This window comes from Zonotrichia leucophrys, chromosome 10, assembly GCF_028769735.1.
Source record: "Zonotrichia leucophrys gambelii isolate GWCS_2022_RI chromosome 10, RI_Zleu_2.0, whole genome shotgun sequence".
Classification (NCBI taxonomy): Eukaryota; Metazoa; Chordata; class Aves; order Passeriformes; family Passerellidae; genus Zonotrichia; species Zonotrichia leucophrys.
In genome coordinates this window covers 17,115,822-17,136,247 of record NC_088180.1, presented here as the reverse complement: position 1 = coordinate 17,136,247, position 20,426 = coordinate 17,115,822, and the positions used below count along the sequence as shown (strand labels likewise).

At 44.0% G+C, this 20,426-nt stretch overlaps 1 protein-coding gene across 1 annotated transcript in view; it reads left to right on the top strand.

The window, feature by feature from the left end:
* Positions 1 to 20,426, top strand: part of ADAMTS17 (ADAM metallopeptidase with thrombospondin type 1 motif 17) — a 155,991-nt gene that overhangs the window by 111,251 nt on the left and 24,314 nt on the right. Inside the window, exons 17-19 of the mRNA XM_064722306.1 lie at positions 4,467 to 4,624; positions 8,467 to 8,626; positions 10,454 to 10,589. Coding sequence (XP_064578376.1) covers positions 4,467 to 4,624; positions 8,467 to 8,626; positions 10,454 to 10,589 — 454 coding nt within the window. The remainder of the gene's footprint in view (positions 1 to 4,466; positions 4,625 to 8,466; positions 8,627 to 10,453; positions 10,590 to 20,426) is intronic.

Below are 20,426 nucleotides of genomic sequence, written 5' to 3'. Positions count from 1 at the left end.
CGTGATGTTTCTGATGCGATAGTGTGTGACACTTACAGTCCCTGTGCAACCTGGAAGGACCAGAGAGTACTTTTATATACAGACAGAAGAGTTCCTGAGCAGAACTTGGCAGTGGCTTGCACAGGGCTGCCAGGAGCACGCAGCACTTCAGGAGGGAGTGGGGAAGAGAACAGTGTGTTTAGAGAAGGGAATGGCAGAGGTACTGATAGGAAGGCGCCCAGCTCAGTCTGAAGCAGAGGCAGGACAGGGCAGCTGATATCCCTCAGTAACCTGCTGCCATTTCCTACAGCAGCACATTTTCACTGGATGCTGAACCCAAGACCTGATCCTGCATTCTGAGATGGACTTGGCTGCAGCCTCTAGTCCACTTGCCTCTATTTTATCAGGCAAAAAAATTTGTTTAATCTTCTTGTGGTTTCTACTTCTGCATTCTTTTAGAGGGGAACAGGCATCCTCTCCTCATTTTCCTATTGGGGAAAAATGGTTTAGACATGGCTGATGAGTAAGATTTGCATGTGAGGTTGTTGTAGGGCAGAGTCTGTCAATGAATTTGTTGTTCAGTTACTCATTGCATAAATTAAAGGTCAGAATGGCATTTGTAAAGTGCAGCCAGTCAGTTACACTGAGGATCTGTTTGTCTGATCTTCTACCTCTTCTCTCCAATGTTTGAGGCATTTCAGTCTCTGTCATTACTGTGCAATAGATAAAGGATTTTATCCCCATCTGCTTCTAGGGAGTCCAAGTTACAGAAATGCTAAAGCCCCATTAGCCCTGAATTTACACAGGAAGCCTGTGGCAGAGCAGAGGCTTCAAAGAAAATTGCCCAAGATCCAAAAAAAACCCCAACATTGTCCCAGAGCTGCATGGCCATGGAATTGCTTCCAGAGAGGAAGGAACTCTGAGAGGATTGCAGAGCTTGTCACTCTCTCATTTGTGGAAGAGGAAACTGAGGTGGTGCAACTTGCTCATGGCTATGCAGGGAGTCAGAACAAAGCTCAGACCTTGGTCTCTGATTTCCACATCTTTTGCTTGTAATTCTTTCTCTCCAGCCAAAAGGAGATGTTCATATCCAGCACTGGAATATCGGATGCTGCTGAAAATGTTTGCATAGTGGCTGTGTCCGGGTTTCAGCTCTAGTGCTATTGATTCTCTGTCTTGAGATGTTGCAGCAGTTGGTAATATCACTGGGAAAGATGCTTTTGTTCTCTTTCATTCCAGATTCAGGAGAAAAAAGGAGGGCAGATTATGTCATTCAGCTGCCCTTTGATCAAAACCATTGGCATTTGTGCCACTTCTTGGTAGGAAGGAATATCACCACTGCTCCTGTTTCCATAATGCTTTAGCCAGAGGATCCCGCCTACACATGAGATGTTTGACATAGCAAAGCCTGGTGGAATAATGGGAGCCAGTGTTTCTTTGGGTTTTGCAAGTGCTCTGCCTTCTGGAAACCAGGCTTTTTGTTTGTCTTGGTGGGGTTTGCACAGGGTATTTGGGCTTTGGCAGATAGCAGAGCACTGAGAGTCTTACATGAGTTAGAAACTGCCCTTCCTTGAGACAACATAACCTTGACTAAAGCAGATGGTTCCCCACTGGGTGGTGAAGATTAAGATTGTGTAATTTTGAGAGCAGGAGCTGGCCCTGTTTGCATCACATAAAGATAGATAAAAATCTGGCTCTTTTAAAGCTTTTAGTGCTTTCAGCTCTTTGGTTCATGGTCAGGAGCCAGGAGAACCTCTCTAAGCTTTCCAAGGTTTTCTCTTTCAAGGAACACTCAACACAAAGAAAAGATACCCAATGCCTTGCTGAACTGAGATGAAGAATAGCAGCACGGGGGTTCCGTAGGGCAATAAAGATGACCAAGAAAGAAACCTCAGTCACTCTTAAATTCAGGTCTGAGTGTGGAAGGATTTTCTATTTCAATAGCACTGACAAAGCTGAGTCCAATCAGGTCTTATTTCTACTCAGAACCAGGTACAACATTCTGGAAAGAAGCCCAGCATAATTTGGAATCATTATTCCATGTGCTGGGAGCAGTGCCTGAAGAATTTCCCTCCACCTACAGGCAACCCACGCTGGCTGCCTTGGCTGGCTGTAACTCTCAAAAACCACCTTGAACAGGAAATGCCTGGGCAGTTTGTGTCCACAGGCTGGGAAGCAAGCTGGAGAGACCCAAGGTGGAAATAAAGATCTGAGTGGATGCCAGGTTTAGAAGTTGATTGGTCAGTTCCTGCCTTCCAGCCAACAAGAAAAACAGAAGTTACAGGTTGTTGCTGGGGTTCCTATTCCTCCTTCTCTTCTACTGTATGAGTTTGAGTTTAGTTCTGTCACCTCTGGGGCTGGGCACACAGCCAGTGGTTGTGTGTGACAAAAGCCATTGGAGTTCCCTGTGTCTGAGACATGGAAGGTTTTGTAGCTGCAGCAGTGATCTTGCTGATGGAGTGATGGAGGCAAACAGCAATGAAAACACTTTGGCCTGAGTGCTCTGCTCAGTCCCCAGTGCAATTCCTGCAATCCTCAAGGATCACCTTTGGGAACAGGTCTGTTTCCAAATTCTCCATCTCCTCAGCCATTAAGGGCTGCAGTGCCTGCAATCAAAATCAAACCCTGCCCAGAAAAGAGGTTCAAAAGATGAAACGTTGGTTTTCATCAGCAAATTATCTCCCTTTGATGGTGAGCTGGAACCAAAGCATGACTTAAGTCACTCAAGCTCTTAGACAGTTTGGAGCACATGCTGGACTATCTGTCCTAGTCAGCCATGCTGCTTGGAGATGGTTTTATCTCACCCACAGCTTTGATCTGCCTGGAAGCCACTAGGTCTTGGCAGAGGAAAGCAATCCTGCTTCAGAATTGTGTCTGCAGCTTGCAGAAGGTACTTTGTAAACTGAGGAACAAAGCAGAAAGAGAAGTGAGCCACAGGGAGAGACACATTGCTGCAGCATGCAAATGCCAGGACACCATCTTACCCCTGGGCTGTGTGCCAGGGGAAACTTTCCTCAGAAAAAATATTCTCCCACTTCAGTTCCCCTTCACCCTGATTTTGGAGCCTCTGCTGGACTCTGAGAGCTGTCAGGAAGGTTGTGTGCAGCAGGACAGATATCCACCTTTTTCCAAGATTCCCAGTGTAGATGCAGAGAACCTTGTGACCTCCACTTGCTCCAGATTCCCCCTGAGTTCAGACATCACAAATAAAATAAATAAATAAATATATCTATATATGTATATATATGTCCTAAGCACACCCAAGAGGGTTTGCTGGCTATGGAGGCTTGATCCAAAGGGATGACAATGACAATAGGAGACTTCCCATTGACTTCCAAAGGCTTTAAACAGCTTCTCTTTCCTTCTTGCAACACACTCAGTTAAGTGAGAGCAAAGTTCTTTACTGGAAGAGAATAAAATAGGCATGAGATGCTAGAGGTTAAAAAAACATCTTGTTAAAGGCTTAGCCCAAAGACACAGTTAACCTTGAACTAAGGAAGCCCAGTAACACGTGGGATATTCTGTCTGTCTGCTGTCAGGGCAGATTTGATCACAGTGAATGGATCTCCACAAAGGGGCCTGGCACTTTCTGCTGCAGCAGGGTCTGCCAATTTTCTCTTCCCTCAGTGCATCACACCAACATCTGGATAACTCTGCTTCCGTTCTAACACAGAAAACACATCAATCCCTAAATCAGCTTCCACTGATGAGTCAACAGTAATGTGATGCCCTTATGGCTGGAGTTGTCTTTGAGTGTTTGAAGGACATCAGTGATCCTGATGCAAAAGTTAGGCTGGAAGAAAGGACACACAACTCCAAGTATCTTTTCTTCTCAATATTCATCTTTCTTCTGAAGCTGAGCTTTCCATGTTGACCTTAGTGAGGCACAGAGGCGCAGGATGGGTGAGACCCTCCTCACCTGACCTCATACATTTGTGTCCAGCACTTGGACTCTGAAAAGAGGGTGGCCAAGTTCACATTTTGCCCACTGACCTGCCCCTGCTTTGTGACTTAACTTTTCTGTACAGCTCTGACAGCTGAATGTTAATTTTTTCAATGTTTGGTTATGGGGCACACACAAACACAGCATCAGTTGTATATTGCGTTTGCAGTATACACTGTACCAACAAAGATTGGATTGCTCTTTTTCTCAAGGAGAGTTTAGGAAAATGTGGTCTCAAAATCTGGAAACCAAATTGCAGATTTGTCTTGTTGCATTTAAAAGGAGAGTGTAGAAATAAACGATCTATGAATTTTATGTTAATTCTTCAAAATACCTTCATCAATTGAAGTACAGAATATATCCAAATTAGAAACATCACAATGGGCCATCTAAAAAGTGGGAGAGGTTTTATTCTTTTAACCTCACATCCATTACAAGGTTTCTGCATCTTGTGCTTGAGGTACCTTGAGACAAAGGCTCAGTAGTCTGTCTTGTAATTACAAATTTGCTTGCATTTCATTCCGTGGTGTTTGGTTCATTGCAGCTTTAAAAGATTCCAGTAAGAGATCCATTAACAGCGACTGGAAAATTGAGCTTCCTGGTGAGTTTCAGATCGCAGGCACCACTGTCCGGTACGTGCGAAGGGGGCTGTGGGAGAAAATCTCTGCCAAAGGACCAACTAAAATACCACTGCACTTGATGGTAACTTTATATCCTTTGTTTGTGTTTCTTAAGTGATGCAACAGAAAGGGTTTATATCCTAGCTGAAAGTTAAATTTTGATTGTTTGCTTCCTCACCACAGTGTTCTTTTGCAGCATTGCAGGGGCTGGAGAAGCCCAGCTCTCACTCAAAAAGTGATGCTCCATCCTGGGAGAACAGGCAGTGTTCACTGAGCTCATGTCCAGTGCAGGAAATCCCTGTAATGTGTCACAGGTCCATTCTAGAGGATGTAGGTTCCCAAGGACCTGAATTATTTCTTGGACATACCTGATCACACACATAAAAGCATATTTGCTGAAATGTCTTTTCATCTTATGCCAGAATGTATTCTGTGTTTAAAAACTCTGTTCTCTTACAGAAGAGGTGCTGATCTAGCATGCACAGATGATATATGTGAATTTGAATGTAATTTGACTTAATTACACACAAATGTTCTTTGTTTTCTCTGTATTGTTTTTTCATTTGTATGTAGTTTAAGGTGTTTTTTGACATTTTTTCTTAATGTTCAGCATAGCCCTTCTGTTAACCCAGCTTGGTATTTTATGAACAGCCATGTGGTTGGACATGAATGAGAAGTCCACAGGGGTGAGAAGAGCTGGACTGTGGTCCCTGAGCTGTCACTGGTGGGTGACAGGGTGACCCATGGGCCAGTCCCTTAATGCTGGTGTAGCCTTAACATTTGTATTTTTGAGACAGCTGTAATAATTCCTGTCTCATATGTCTGTTCCTGTTTAAAAGTCTGCAGAAAGCTTTACAGGTTCTGTAGCAAGGTTTGCATAGAAAGTATATTTGTTTTTTTCATTGTTTGCTGTAACTTTTTTATTCTATTCCATTTTTTTCTGTGCTGTTTCTTCTCCTTGTGACTTTTTTCCATGTTTATTCTCTGAAGGCTGTCTGTAAGCACTGCTAAAAATCAGCATTCTCTCCCTTCCTTCACCTGATTTTTTTGGCTTGGTGGTGTTCATTGTGCAACACTTCCTGACCCAGTTTGAAATGCTCCAAAGATGCCTGAACTTTTCACGCACACAAAAAGCTGACAGTAATATCCACTTTTTCAATACCTTCTTGGTGTCAAAATCTGCTGCACAGGGACATGAGGGGTTTTGTCTTTGCTTTCTCAGACAGATGAGTGAGTTTGCAGGCTCACAGAGCAGTGTCAAGCTGGATTCAAAGAGGTTACAGCTGGAGTAGTCAGAGGTGCAGGGTTGAGCTCACCAGCACCTTCCTGGCTCACCTGTGTAGTCCAGGGTGTGCCCACTCAAAGGAGGTGTATTACAGGTGTGTTACAGGTGTATTACAGGTGTGTTACACCCTCTTCACCATCAGAAACATCAGCTTCTTCTGGACTTTGGCCTTAACACAAGCCTTCCCTCCTGAAACCAGGACTCTGACAAAGTCCCTTGTACTGCCAAGGTCTTCCCAAGCTCATGTGAGAAACGGGAGTTGCACAGGTACCGTGTGGGAGGATGCTGTGCAGGGTTCCTTTGGCAGCTCCTGGAACCTTCCAGGGCATTACTTGGTTGAGGTCCACTGCAGTAAAATCTGTATTTTGGCATTTTGTGAACCTCAACATCAGCAGAGCTTTGATTTTAAAGAAATGCTCAGTTCCCCTTCATTAAGGAGTAACTAGGTAACATAGGAGTGATTTTGAGCTTCTCCATGAGCTTCTCCAGATACAGACAGGCCCTTTCAGCAGACATAAGCACTTCTTCACCTTTTTCACAGAAATGATTAAAAATGAGGAATGTAAAAATTACCAGACCATTAAAAAACATGTGGTTTTAAATCACTGCCAGTGGTAAACAAAGCACACATGAAGTTTTTGCTTCGAATCAGATACAAATCTTTTCCCTGATACAGGGTGGTGGGTTTCATTCTTTCAACACAAGAAAGGCAGGATGGTTACCAGTTCCCTCTAAATAGAAAACTGTTGTTCAAACAGTGGTGGAATACACTGGACTGACAAAGAGCCAGAAGCTTCAGTCAATCCATTGTGACCTGCATTTGAAACCAATTATACACTCATACACACACCCCCCAATTATATATGGCTACGAAATTGCATGAAATTGGTTTCATATGGGCCTTTAGATTCACTGGTCTCGCACCCATATTGAGATAATAAGGATTTCTTTTTAGGAGCTGCTTTTTAATACTTGAGGCATTTCTCCAAGTGCATTGCTGTGTGTGTATTTCTTGGAGAAACTGGTGTTTGTGTAAGTAGGCCTGTGCTAGTCCTCCTTGTGCAACAGAGGACAACCAAACACTCCCAGAGCAGAAGGGGGCTTTAGACAAGGCTGGCTGATCAGCTCTCTAGAACAGGAGTTTGTATCTCCTGCACTTCAAGAAAGCCAGGTCAGGGCTCAAGCTCTCTGCCTCTGCCTGCCTGGTGTTTGAATTGTGTTTAAAAAATCCAACATTGTTCTTTGAAATTGTAGTGATGGCTGGCTGGTTTCAACCCTGGTATTCAGTCCTGGAAGTGAGGCTCCCTCTGTAGCTGAAGCAAAATAATTTCCTTGTTCCCCACATCCTCTGGGAGGGGCTCATCTGCCCAGGGTTCTGCCCTGTGCAGAGCAGCTCAAGGGTGCTGAGTTTGTGGAGCCCCCTCAGTGTTCACAGCACAGGCTGCCAGGACCCCTTCTTTCAGCACATTTGTGTGGTTAAATGAGCTCCTGACAGCTTTAGTGAGATTATTGGTTAAGTAGGAATGATTGTGCAAATCTGAAGGGGAAACAATTATTGTTGGGGGATAATAGCATTTGCAAATTTGTCTTTTTTTCAAACAGGCAGCTGCTTGCTCCACTTTGAGAGCCTTTATTTGGTAAGGCATTGCTCTTTTCTCAGTAGGTGACAAAAGCCAGCCCAATTCACCTGTCTAATGCTGCTCAGATCATGGGATAATAAGTATTAGTAGGTTTAAAGCCACAGCATGAACATTACAGTAGTACTTCTATGGCATTTGTTAATACTGTGGTAACTCAGATTCCATGGGCCCTGTTCTCCATGGGATATCTTCCAATCAGTTCTGATTCAAGCCAGGGAAAGTGAGAGCCAAATGAAGTCCAACATGTAAATCAAAACAGGACCAGTACTCTCATCTGCCCATGGTGAAAACATAAACATTTTTCTCTGTTCCTTTGTTAACAGTCAGGGAATTTTGGAGTAATAACACCAGAGACATCACAAGTGGTTCCATAGGAAATAGCCTGCTGTTGGAAACAGGTTTCACCTTCCTCTAGCAATATGCAGGGATGAAAATATGTGTTTCCAGAAGCTGTATGATATGGCTTTTTCTTATTTCTGTTTTCTGAGACATAAAACCCTGCTGCTACAGCTTGTCAGCTGGAATAGTCATGCTTGCCTTGAGTGCCACATTCACCGGGAGACAAGGGACTTTTTGTGCTGCAGTTGTTTTTGAGAAGCATCACCTTGTTCTTTCAGATGCTTAACTCTAGATGCTCTTTAAAATGGTTGGTATATGAAAAGTGCTGATTTAATGCTTCCTGTTGTCTTTCTGTTTGAATAGCCAGTGTCCTGCTGATCACATACAAGGCTGGAAGTTATGCCTTGAATTCCAGGTTTAGACATCCCTGTGCTGCTTTAAGTATTCACAAATCATAAGCAGTTCTTGCTCCTGCAGTTGCCCTGTTTTAGCAGTACCATTGTAATCTAAGTTTTCTAGATAAAGATTTGGTTGCCTTTCACAAGGTATTTATACTTGAGGGATTTTTTCCTGAGCCAGCATTTCCAGCAGTGCTGTCTCAGCCTGTTGGCTCTCCCAGCACAGTGTGTTGCAACAGCCTCTCTTTTCCTGCTGAACCAGGTGCTGTTATTCCACGACCAGAATTATGGAATTCATTATGAATACACCATCCCTGTAAACTATACTGCTGAAAACAGAAGTGAGCCAGAAAAGCAACAGGACTCCTTGTACATCTGGACACACAGTGGATGGGAAGGATGCAGTGTGCAGTGTGGAGGAGGTAGGGACACCAGGAAGCTTGGTGGGAATTCCTGAGTGCTGTTTGCAGCCTCCAGCCACAGGAGAGGTGGAAATTGGCCATGAAAATGGACTTTGCTGTAATGAATTCAGTGAAAGCTCGTTCTCACCAGCTCTCCCTGCTCTGATCCCCATCCCCACAGTTAATTTCCAGCCAGCCTTTTGGCAGGGACACTGCTCTGTCACTGCAGGCTGGAGCTGCACCTGGATTCTGTGTGCAGCCCCCAGCACATTCCTGGAGCAGCATCTCACAGGTGTCCAGGCACGCTCAGGGAAAGGCCCTTCCCTCCCCAGGGATGGAGCAGGGCAGTGCTGCTGGGGCAGCTCCTGGGGATCTGCATCGGGTGCTCCCACCCAGGAGCACATGGCAAAGCTCCTTCCCAGAGCATCCCTGGATGTGCCCAGACAGATCTGCTGCAGCCCTGGGGGGGTTGGTGCTGTGAGAGCAGAGGCTGCTTTGTCAGACACTGTCCATTGCATGAGCAGTGCTGGAAGGAGGAGGTTGTTCCCTGAGGAAAACAGATCATTTCCAAGCGTTCTGGGCAGTCTGTCTGCACCAGCAGCCTCAGTTATTTATGATGTGACATGACAGGAGGAAAGAGCTCATCTTCACATTTACAGGCTCACTGCCCTCAGTGCACTGAAATTACTGATTTTTTTTCTGTAAATAGGACTCACTTTAGAATAGACACTCTTGCATTAAAATAATAATTTTTTAGCCATTAAACCCTCGCATGAGGGAAAAGGAAATTTATTTGTGGTCTTCTGATTTTTGTTGTAAGCCTGTTACAAATTTGAATCAAATCAGTGTCTTCCAGCATGGCTGCCATCAGTACCAGCTTGATAATTGGTCTTTTATTTTAGTTGTCCAATGCTTCTGCTACTTATCCAAGCTGAGAAGGGACTTTCTCCTTTCCATACAGATGTTTGCATATTTTTTATTAACAGAACATGAATTACTTTTTATTTTCAGCTGCAGATGGTGAATAAACTCAATATGACGCAGACTCAGAAAACAAACCTGAGAAACCAAAATTAGCAGTGAGGCAAAGTCACACAGAGCAGGAGTAGCACTTTCCTTGTCACGTCTGGTCACTGTCACGCTCCCTGTGGCACAGCTGTCCTCATGCCACTCAGTGGAAGGCTGAGCCCTGAGGGCCACACTGGATAAGGGAAACTCCTGGTGCACAGTTTGTGTGAGAAATGCTGGCTCCTCCTGAGATGCCTCCTGCCACAAGGATTTTAAAGCAGTATATCTGGAGAAGCAGGAGATGAGAAATAATTTGTTTTGGTGGCTTTATTTTCTCTTTGTGAAATATGAACAAGCTCAGTTAATGACTCTTGAACCTCGGTCATTCCTTTTCATGCTGACTTCCTGGCCCGGAGCACAGGAGGCAGCTGTCCTGTCATTATCAGTCACATTAGCAGGGGGTGGGGGGTTGTGTGACTTCAGCACATCTGCCCGGGGTGATGACAGGGCACAGCTACCTGTGGAGGAGGAACCAGAAACGAAAACAAATTGCTTTAAAGCTCCTTTCCTCGTTAAACACTAGAAGGAGAAAGCCCAAGTTGCTGCTCATGTAAAACAGTCAATTGCATGATTATTGGGGAAAGATTTGTAGCTTTTCTGGAAAAAAACCAACCCAAAACATGCCAGTACAAAGGTCAGGCAGAAGTGGAGAATAAGATTTCTTGCAGAGGTGGTAGAGTACATCTGGTAGAGGGAGCAGGGAGCTCCAAGCTCTTGAGTTTTGGAGTTTTGATGAGTGGAGGTGGTTTTGTTCAGCGTTCTTTTTGATTTGGCTTCCAGGTGAGAGGAGAACCATCGTGTCCTGCACTCGGATCATTAACAAGACCATGACACTGGTGAATGACAGTGACTGCCAGCGAGTGACCCGCCCCGAGCCCCAGGTCAGGAAATGTAACACACACCCCTGCCAGTCACGGTAAGGAGTTAAAAACACTAAAATCAATATCCTTTTCCTTCAGAAACTGCCCCTTTCCAAAGCCTCCGTCTGCTGAACACAGTGCAAATGTCTCAAAGTATTGGGACACATTGTTAGCCACAGTAAGCAGCTGTAATATTCATTTCCTTTTGTTGTGCAGGTCAGATTTTCATTACCTCAGACAAAGCCCATTTAATTTGTGGTCAGTAAGGCCAGATTCCATGCAGGCTGCCTTCATACATTGTTTGGGGATGGTTTTCTTTTCCCCTTGGTTGCCTCCTGGGAGACAGAATTTACAGTATAAAGTTAGACAAGAGTAAAGTGACTGCATATCTAACCTTTCTTTTTTTGAATCAGCACAGAATGGGGTCTGATTAGCTGTCAAACAAAAACCCTGAAGCCAATAAATTAAATTATGATGAAACACATTTTAGATGTTTTTCTCAGTAAGGGTGCTTTTCTCCTCACTAGTTATTAGAGATCTCTAAAAATAATAAAAGTAGCTTTTTTATTTTAATTTGGCAAGCACTTTCAGCTGAAATTATTTTGATCTGTGTTATATTAAAAAAGACATTTCTGGCCAAAATGGCAAAAGACAGGAAGGTAAATTAATTTGTTCAGTTTGTTTGCTGACAAAAAAAAAGTTCACTCTTGTTCTGCAGTGATGTTTAGCATTGTAGTGTAGAAACTCTGATTTTGATAGCAGTTAGAATAACACCAGGGTCAGGGGTTTGATCCATGTGTAGGCCATTCACTTCAGAGGTGGGCTCAATGATCCTTGTGGGTTCCTTCCAACTCAGAATATTCTGTGATAAAATCAATTTCAGATAAAGCTAAACAATACCTAAAAAAGCATCTTCAAACCAACCTGCTGGCTGCTGCATCTTGGATAATCAGACAAGCCAGGGAAATGCACCTACAAAGCTAATGCTGCTGGCAGAAGCAATGGGGGGAACAGCAAGCAGCACACTTCTAATTAGCCCTGCACTCTGATTAAAGTGCCCTGGAGCAGGGAAATGCAGTGTCAGGTCATCCATCAGTAAGGCTGGTTCAGGTTTCAGTTTCTGTCTGCACTGCCTGTTATTGCTGCTGGACAATATTGGCTGTGCAGCTTGCAGTACTGAAAGGTATAATGAGATACCCTGGTGTGGAAGGAGAGCCAAAATCCCAATGGCTTCAAGGAAACAACTGTTTCCTTCAAGAAGGAAGTCCAGTGAGGCTGGGATTTCTGTCATGCCACTCTCTCAGAAAGAAACAAAAAACATCTGCTTGTGTTGCTGCCCTGGCATGAAGTATTTCTCCCAGACCTTTTAGAAAGCTGTCAGGAGTAGACTGGAGTGAGCCCAGGCAGGTATAGGAGGGGTTCCAGGTGGTAGAGATGAACAAAAGCAACTTTACAAGTTCTGGAAGTTGTTCTGGAAGTTGTGGGCAGCTTCTGCCTCTACCAGCTGAGAGCAAGGATGGGAAGTTCTGGCGGTGTCACAGCCCTGAGACCCATAGTGTGCTCTGAGGGACCCCATGACCCTGAGCCCCTGGGGAGGTCTCTTTGGTGCCCTCCCACCATGGCACTGCTGCCTGTCAGGGCAGTGGCAGTGGGTGAGGTTAAATCACACAAAACCTCCTCAGAAAGGATTACTCTGCTCCTGTATCCCGCCTGTGTTCCTCTGGGGAATTTGGTCCAGCCCTTAATGTTATTCCAAGGTCTCTCTTCTCCTGTGTGGAGGCAGCAGGCAGTTTATGGGCACAGCTTACACAGCTCTGCCCAGCTGCAGTCAGCTCTGGCACAGGGACACTCTTGTTGGCCTGATTTTTTCAGAGCAATGACAGCAGACACTGTCAATGTGCTTAGAACCTGGAAAGGCCACAGAATCCTTGCTGATGATCTGATAGACCACACTCCCTCACTCCCTCCGTGTAGAGTACACTTTCACACTTAACATGCTTTTAACTGGAAACATTTTCAGAAGCACATTCTCTGTGCCTCTGTAGAATTTAAATTTCCACTTGCGTTTGCCCACCCAGACATTAGAAAAGCATGCTTAGCATATTCTCTGACCAAGAACATCTTAAAGAAACCATTCTCTTTCACCATGTCAATGCTTTTTTTATGAGCCCTGAATTTGTTTTAGGGTTTCAAGTAAAATTATTGTAGCATCTTGTTACAATAAGGTCCTTTCCCATTTCCACTCAGACCTAAGCCCTTCACCTGAGTTCAGAAGAAGGAACAATGCTCTCCTTTCTCTGGTAAACCAGCTCTGTTTTGTGCATTCTGAATTGCATTTGCACTTTCACTCCAAATTTAGGAGAATCACCTTTCAGAGTATTTATCTCTAGAGGGGGGTCTTTTGGCCAGCACAGGGCTGGGTCAGAGGACACTCAGTCTCTGTTTCACTTTGGGATGGGCTGTGTGACTTTAGTTCACTATCCCACACTGTCCCTTTGTTTCCTCTCTCAATCCATGTATAAACTGGATTGCAAACTCTTTGGGATGGGGTGAGATCATATTGTTTAAGTGGAGGAAGAGGCTGTTGCTGTTGAGATTGTAATAAAAATAAAATAAATAGTTACCCACATTTATAAAGTGATCAGGAAGAAAAAAGGGTATGTTATTAATAACAGTGTCTTTCTTCCAGCACGATCCCAAAGTGCTTTGTAAATTATATATCCCTTTGAACTTCAGCCACCTCTCAGGAGAGCCAAATAATGTAGGGCAGGGGACAGTACTTTCATGAGGCCAAGGAGAAGATTGGAATTCTCCAACTGCAACCCAGCATCTGAGGAAAACAAAGCAGGATTTAAAACTTGATTGGATACACTGACATGTTTTAAAATTAAACGTCAGAGAAGAGAATTTTCTTAAGGGTTTTGTTGAAACTGGCAAAAATAAAAGAATCTTTCATTCTTTATTATTGTTACTCTTTCACCTTTTAAAAAAAAATGCCTCTTTTTCTTCTTATTTTATTTTTTATGTTCCTTGACCCTCTTTTTCCATTAAATTCTTTACAGCTTCCTTTCCTGTCCCAACTGCACCCTATTAGCACCTCTTTATTCTAATCCTTTGCCTAGCTCTTTAGGTATTTTTTACAAAACCCTGCTGTAACCAGATGGAATCTGGATTCCTGCATGCGGTGTGGATGGGTCGCTTCCAGCACGCCCAGCACCAACCCAAATACAGCGGCAGGGCCAGCCCTGGGGCTGGCACCACACTCACAAATCACAGATCCCATCAGCTGTTTTCACTGAAAACACAGCTCGGCCACTGGCCACACACTTCTGCCTGCATGGCTGGGGCTGTGGCTATGAAACTGCTCCCCTCCAAGGCAGGAAAAGCACCAAAACCACATGAAATTCCCCAACTGTTGGACTTGTAATGGACTGTGTGCAAACGCTGGTAATTTTTCTCCTCTTTGCTGTAAGAGATTTTAGGAGAGGTTAAGTTCTTTCAGGGGCCTGCTGAATATTTGGTGTTCTTACATGGATGCTGAACAGCAGCCTATGCCAGAAATCCCTGGCTGCATCTACAGAAAACCACAGGAGACCCTGAGCACTTATTTTCACTGTTTAGGACTTGAAAATATCTCCTGAGCCCCAGGGTTAGTTTTCTGCTACTACCAGCAGCATATCTTAGACTGCTTTCTATAGGCTGAGCTTTTCCCACAGGCTCCTTCCCTCACTGGTAGGCTCTCCTTTGACCTTGCTGTTCATGTGGGTCAGAACCTTTTCTTTCCAGCCTAAGTTACTCACTGTCATTTTTCAGCCTTTTTTTTTTGTGCATCAGCTCTGTTCCTTTTCTTACAGAGTATTTTCCCTCCCTTCCTTTCAGCCTTGGGCTATTTGCCACAGGACACAACAAACCATTGTATCTCCTCCTTCAATCATTTTTCTGGGCTAAATCCATTACTTTAACTTCTTATTGCTTTTTTCATGGCTGCATCATATTTGTGGCTTACAGTCATTCGAGATGTTTTCCTCCTCATTTATTTCATTGTATGAACCCTACTCTAACACAGAAATGTTTGTTATTGGTCCCTGAGCCCTCAGCCTTGCACTGTGAGCTGTTTGTTTCCATCCTAGTTTTTGTTATTGCAGTACTGAAGGTTATTCAGCTCTTCCTGTTTGACATCCTAATCCTCTGAGGCATTGACACTGCTTCTAGGCTTTGTATTGTCAGCATTTTCTTCAATTTTCCAGCAGTTTTCTTCTTTTTTGTGCCAAGGTCATTAATGAGCATACTAAATTAGATCAAATGCAAGACAGACCTTTCAGGAAGCCCACTAGTGACTGATCTAAATTCCTTTCATACCTGATCCTCCTTTGCAGCACTAAAGGTAGATGGGAGGCCAGCTCTCACCTCTCTATCAATTACACAATTATATCTGTGTTTCTCAGCATGTCACCAGTAAGCATTTCCCATGCAGCAAAAGGAGTTCTTCACCAAACAGATTAAATCTACCACATTTCCTTTGTCTGGAAAACCAGTTATTTTAGTCAGAGAAATGCAGCCAAGGAGTTTTGCCTGGAGGAAGCCTATCTTGCATCCTTTTACCACTGTGCCCTTGATTATTGTTGCCCTCCAAATCAGCTCTAAAAGCTGGCACGCTGCTGAGGTCAGCTCTGTGGTTACATGGGTCACTTCCTTCTTTCTTTCTTCTCTTTTCCTTTCATTTTTCCATCATGGGCTGGAATCCAGCACCAGGCTCCCCAAGGGTTCACACACCACATCAGTGCCCACTGGGGGAAAATAAAGCCAGTTCTAAGAGTCAGTCAAGGCCCCAGTTGGCTCAGCACCTCAAAAACATGTCCAAAGGCTGGGGAGTGCCAAAATAATGGTGCCTCAGTGTGTGATGGTTGATAGTGCCCTTTGCTTTGACTCCTGGTCTGATTTAGGCTTAGGGTGTATCCATGTGCTGACTGAGAGTCCACTCTGCCCTCTGGACTTCACCATATCCCTGTGACACTGCTCTGTTTAACAGCCAGGAGTACAGGAATCAGAATAATACAGAAATCAGTCTGTCTCCCTGACTCTGGGCTGTTTGCACCCCATTTCTGTGTGTTCTCATCAGGGTAGATGGGGAGCAAAACAATCTCAGATTTGTGAGGTGGCTGTCTTGCAAATACTAGAATTTGGGGGGAACAATATGATGGAAAACTCTTTGAGAACATCAGCAAATTCCTCACAGGGCTGTACAGAAATGGCACTAAACTGGAGGGATGTGGGTGTTTGTTAGCTGAAGGGGCTGAGCTGGATGTTTGATGGCTCCAAATGGGTCAGTCCTTTCATTAATGCAGTTTATCATCCATAAAGTTCAATCCCAGTAGGTTCAAACCTTTGTCTGTGCCTTGTGCTGAGAAACATCTTTGATGTGCATTGGATTTGGTTACATGAAAAGAAAAAAGAAAAGAAGGAACAGCCGTGGGGAGGGTTTCATTTTAGCCTGGAAATCTGGCATCAATAGTAATGTTAGCACCCTCTGATCCAAGGAGGCACCACGTAAGAGCTCATTTTGAAGTACTTCCCAAAGCTGGAGTTGGGATCTCCAGAATCAGCTTGAGCTTAATGAATTTGCCAGGACTGTGCTGGAGGGGCTGGAGCAGGGAATGCTGCGCTCTGGTGGCAGCTCCTCGGGGCACTGCCTGCAGCAGGGCTCCGTGGCCATTGCAGCAGCAAAAACCAAAATGCTGCACACCAGAAAACCTGAGACACTCCCAGCACCTTTGTGAGGGGTGGCTGATGTCTGGGGCCCAGGTCAGGTGATGCTGATCCCCATCCACCAAAAGGAGGCAAAGCCTCCTGTGCTCCAGGTTGTAGGCAGGTCATCAAGTGCCAGGCAGTGGCTAATTAACCACAGAAAGACAGTTTGCTTGTATCTTCCAGCAAATCCAACAGCTCAACTCAGTGGAACAATTCTGGCAGAGAAGGCTGGGGAACAGACAGTGTAGAATGAAAAGTGTTCTTTGGCTACTGTAAATGCATTTACATCAAACAATCCAAGCTGATTTGCTGGAGCAGGAGTTAATTTGACATTATTTTCCACATGGAGTCATGAGACAGGTCCCTTAGCTTTGGTGTAAACACCCAGGCTGGCTTCCATCACTCCTTTCCCAGTGCAGTGTTTGACTCACCAACCTTGTGGTTGACCATTGCCTTGTTTTAAAATGTTACATGATCTGTGCTGCTTTGTTTTGAAGCTCTTCAGGCCAAGTGCTGTTCTAACCCACAGAAAAGGATTAGCAGGATAATATAGCAAAATATTTAATTGTGAAATCCACTCCTCCTGCTGCCTGCTGTAATGATCTTCACAGTTTGCATCGTGTGCTGGGAGCTGAGGAGGCACTGCCTTCCTGGAAAGGCAGGGAGTGGAGCTGGAAACCAGTTGCCCCATTAAAGCTACACCTACCATGGAGGTGGGTAGGGAAAACTCACTGCAGAGGAGCTCTGAGAGTGCTGAAATTCTGTCCCTTGGTGCCACCTCCTCACACTGACCCCACACTGAGTCCTCCAAAACTGAGAGATCTGCTCATGTGGGGGAGGAGGAGAGGGAACAATGGCTTCCATCTGAAAAAAGACCTTCCCAAGGTGTATGTAAATTATAAAACATTGTTCCATGGCCAATCTTATTGGTGGGAAATTGAAAAAGAAAAAAAAAAAAAGCTGTCAAAATGATAATCACTAAAGAAAAAAAGAAACCTGTGTGAGTGAAAGTTGGCAAGTCTGTTAGCAGAATGACTACTGTACTGGAAAATTACTGAGCACTGTTTATAAAGGCAATCAGACAGGAATGTTAGTCTTGGAGTCCTACTTTCAACATCAGCAGCTGTATTATTCTACTAGATTCCTTGTACTTTTCTCCAAAAAAAGAAAAAAAAAAAGCCTTTTAGTGACTGGGTGTGGCACAACCTGTTCCCAAAAGACAAGATTCACCTGATTGTTTTGAGCCCAGTGCAGCAGAGAGGTGGTGGAAGCCTCAGGAGTGAGTGGGGAGAGGACAGTCCAACAGCAGAGTGTGTGTGTGTTTCATGGGAAACACAATTCCATTTGTAAAGAGACTTTTCTTCTACACAGCCGAGCATGAGCTTGGTTTGACAGCTGTAAGCAAAGTATATCTGTCAGTTCCACATGACTGATTCTAAGAAATCTTTTCCAATTCTTATTGCTAAAATTATCCAATGTAAAAACCCAGCCCTGCTGAAAGCTGGTCTGACTTTTGCCTAAATCAGTAGAGCCACATTTTCCTCCAGGTGCCTCAGAAAACTGAGTGACTTCAATGTGATTTTGCATCACAAACTGGTGCTAAAGACAACCAGTGCTAACTAGGCATGGACTTATCCTCACCTGTGCATTAAACCAAAAGGTTTTCAGTAAAATCTGCTAGAAGTGGAACCCTCATATTCCAGGGCTTTAGGTCTGTTTCTGTCACCTGGCTTTTTCAGACATATTTTGTAGAAAGTTTCCTCTGATGCTTTACTCAGCAGTAGCACAGGCTCTAAACTGTAGGTAAGAGCCAGCTCTAAAAAAACAAGTCCTCCATCCATTTTGTCTTCCTAACTTTTTTCCCCAAATCTTTAGCTCCAAGCCCTCATTTGCAGACATTCATCTCCCCTGGGTTTATGTACATTGTGCTGCAGGCATTTTTTTTTTTTTCCTAGAAAATGTGGGAGTCTTAGGCAAGCAGGTAGAGTAGATAATTCAAGGTTAAAAACTAATCCAGACCATAGAAAGATCAAATGATGAACTGAATGTCCAAAAGATATTTCAAGTTTGCTCCAGGGTCCTGCCAGATGAGTGTTGCCAAAGCAGATTAGAAGAAGAACTCCCAATTCCTCAGAAGAGATACTGAGAGGTCAGAGGTTGAGGAAGACTCAGAAGACAAAGATTTAGAGCAGCCCTCTCAGATTGCATGTCCTGCCCATCCCAGCTTTTTGAAGCTTTTGAAAATCACACCCTTCTGGGCATATTTTAGCTGGAAAGACAGCCACTGACTGGGGTAAAATCTCTGCTTAAAGGCTCATCACTTTCTTCCTGAATCTAACCACCAGCAGGGATCACTTAGCTCTGGAATCTTCTGCAGAGGTAAGATTACAAAAAATAATAATACCAGGGATGAAGGCATCCCTGTGGCTGTGAAAAGATGAGTGTGTTTGTCACGTAAATCAGTGTTTGTTGGCAAAGTGAGAGGCTCTCCTGGGACCCCACAGAAGATAGGTTATAACCTGGGAGGGAAAGAAGCTGAAAGGAACTCTGGTGTCAAGCAATCCCTAAGATCAGTTTACAGGCTTAAAGTGTAACTGGAAGCCAAATTCTGTATATGATATACACAGGGCTTAGTGTACAGCAGTTAATTGGCTTAGTTAATAATGCAGAGCCAGCCTGGGGTTTGGAGTTAGAACACTGGAGTTATTTTTGACATTGTCATAAGAAAAGTGCCTCCTTTTTTTAAAGAAAATCACCCTCTAAGTAGGTCTTGTTGTTAAACAAACTCAGGTGTGTTCAGAAGGTGTAATGACAGTGTAGAGACAAAAATCTACCTGTGCTGCATTTTAATAGTTACCATAATGTGATACTATTTGCACATCACATTTTTCTCCCCTGTCTGTATATTACTTGCAGATAGTAATTCTGCTAATATCTTGCTGCAAATTCCTTCCAAAAATTTGAAACTGGCAGGAATTTTCATCTTTAATCACTTTATCCATAAATCCTTTGTCTTTCTATGTTGGTTGTGAACATTGTTGAAATATAGTTGCAGTGTTCTTGTGTGTTACAGGCACTAAAACAATATTTTCAGCTGCCTGTGAAGGAGAATTTGGGGGAACTGTGGGGGTTCAGGGCACTGCCAGGACTGTATGTAGGTCTCACCTTTACTTGCTTGCCAGATTGCTTTTACAAGCCATTGATTCAAGCAAAAATTTCACTGAGAGGATGAAGTTCAGTGGTCAAAGTGATCATCATCCCCTTGGTGCTTTTGAAAATAACCTACTTTACATATTAGTATTATTCAAACATTTAATCTCTCTTGTCTCCTGGATGTGAAAGTAAAACCACCACTTGAAAATAGCCTTTAATTTCTGAGTATTTTGACTGTCACAGGCAGGGCAGAGTGGGCTGTGAGGTTTCAGAGATCCCTTAAGGCATTGCCCCACCTGATTTGTAACCACGGGGTTGGGATCAGGAGTGGATGTAGTGGATGGTGGCTGAAGCTGGAGATTGTTTTCACCACAGATACATCTTTGTATTGATACCCTGAGTTTCAGCTTGTTCCCTATGCAATCATTCTTCTCATGATGATGGTAATACTTGTTTTTTCTGTGCTAATTTTCTAGTTGCACTCTGTCATGTCTGTGCTGGTACTGAGAGACCAGCAACAGGGTAGAAACCAGGTGATTTCTCCCCTCCACAAGAGCAACAAACAAACAAACAAAAAAAAAAATAGAAAGGAATTTTTCTTCCTAAAAGGAAAGCCATAACCTTTCTTCTTAAGGCATCTTGGAAATAGTTGGCATGCTGTGTGCTGCCCATCCTAAGTGCAAGCTCACAGACAGCCTCTGCCAAGAATGTATTTTTATCTTTCTCCTTTGCTTTCAGCCCCTTTCCCTTTTTCTTCTGCCAGTAGCTGTAGATCACAGTGAGAGCAGTGCTGAAGTGAATATTAGCTGAGTGGAGCCTGGGCAGAGCCCTTTGCCAGCCTTGTGACTCACACTCAGCTCATAAAGCACAGTCATTGCTGCCCTCCAGGCCTTTGTCAGGAGGTTCCTTCCCCCAGGTGGATAATTCCCTCACCTTTCTCCAACAGGGCAGAGCCCAGCTGATACCAAGGAGGCCTGGCTATTCATTTTCAT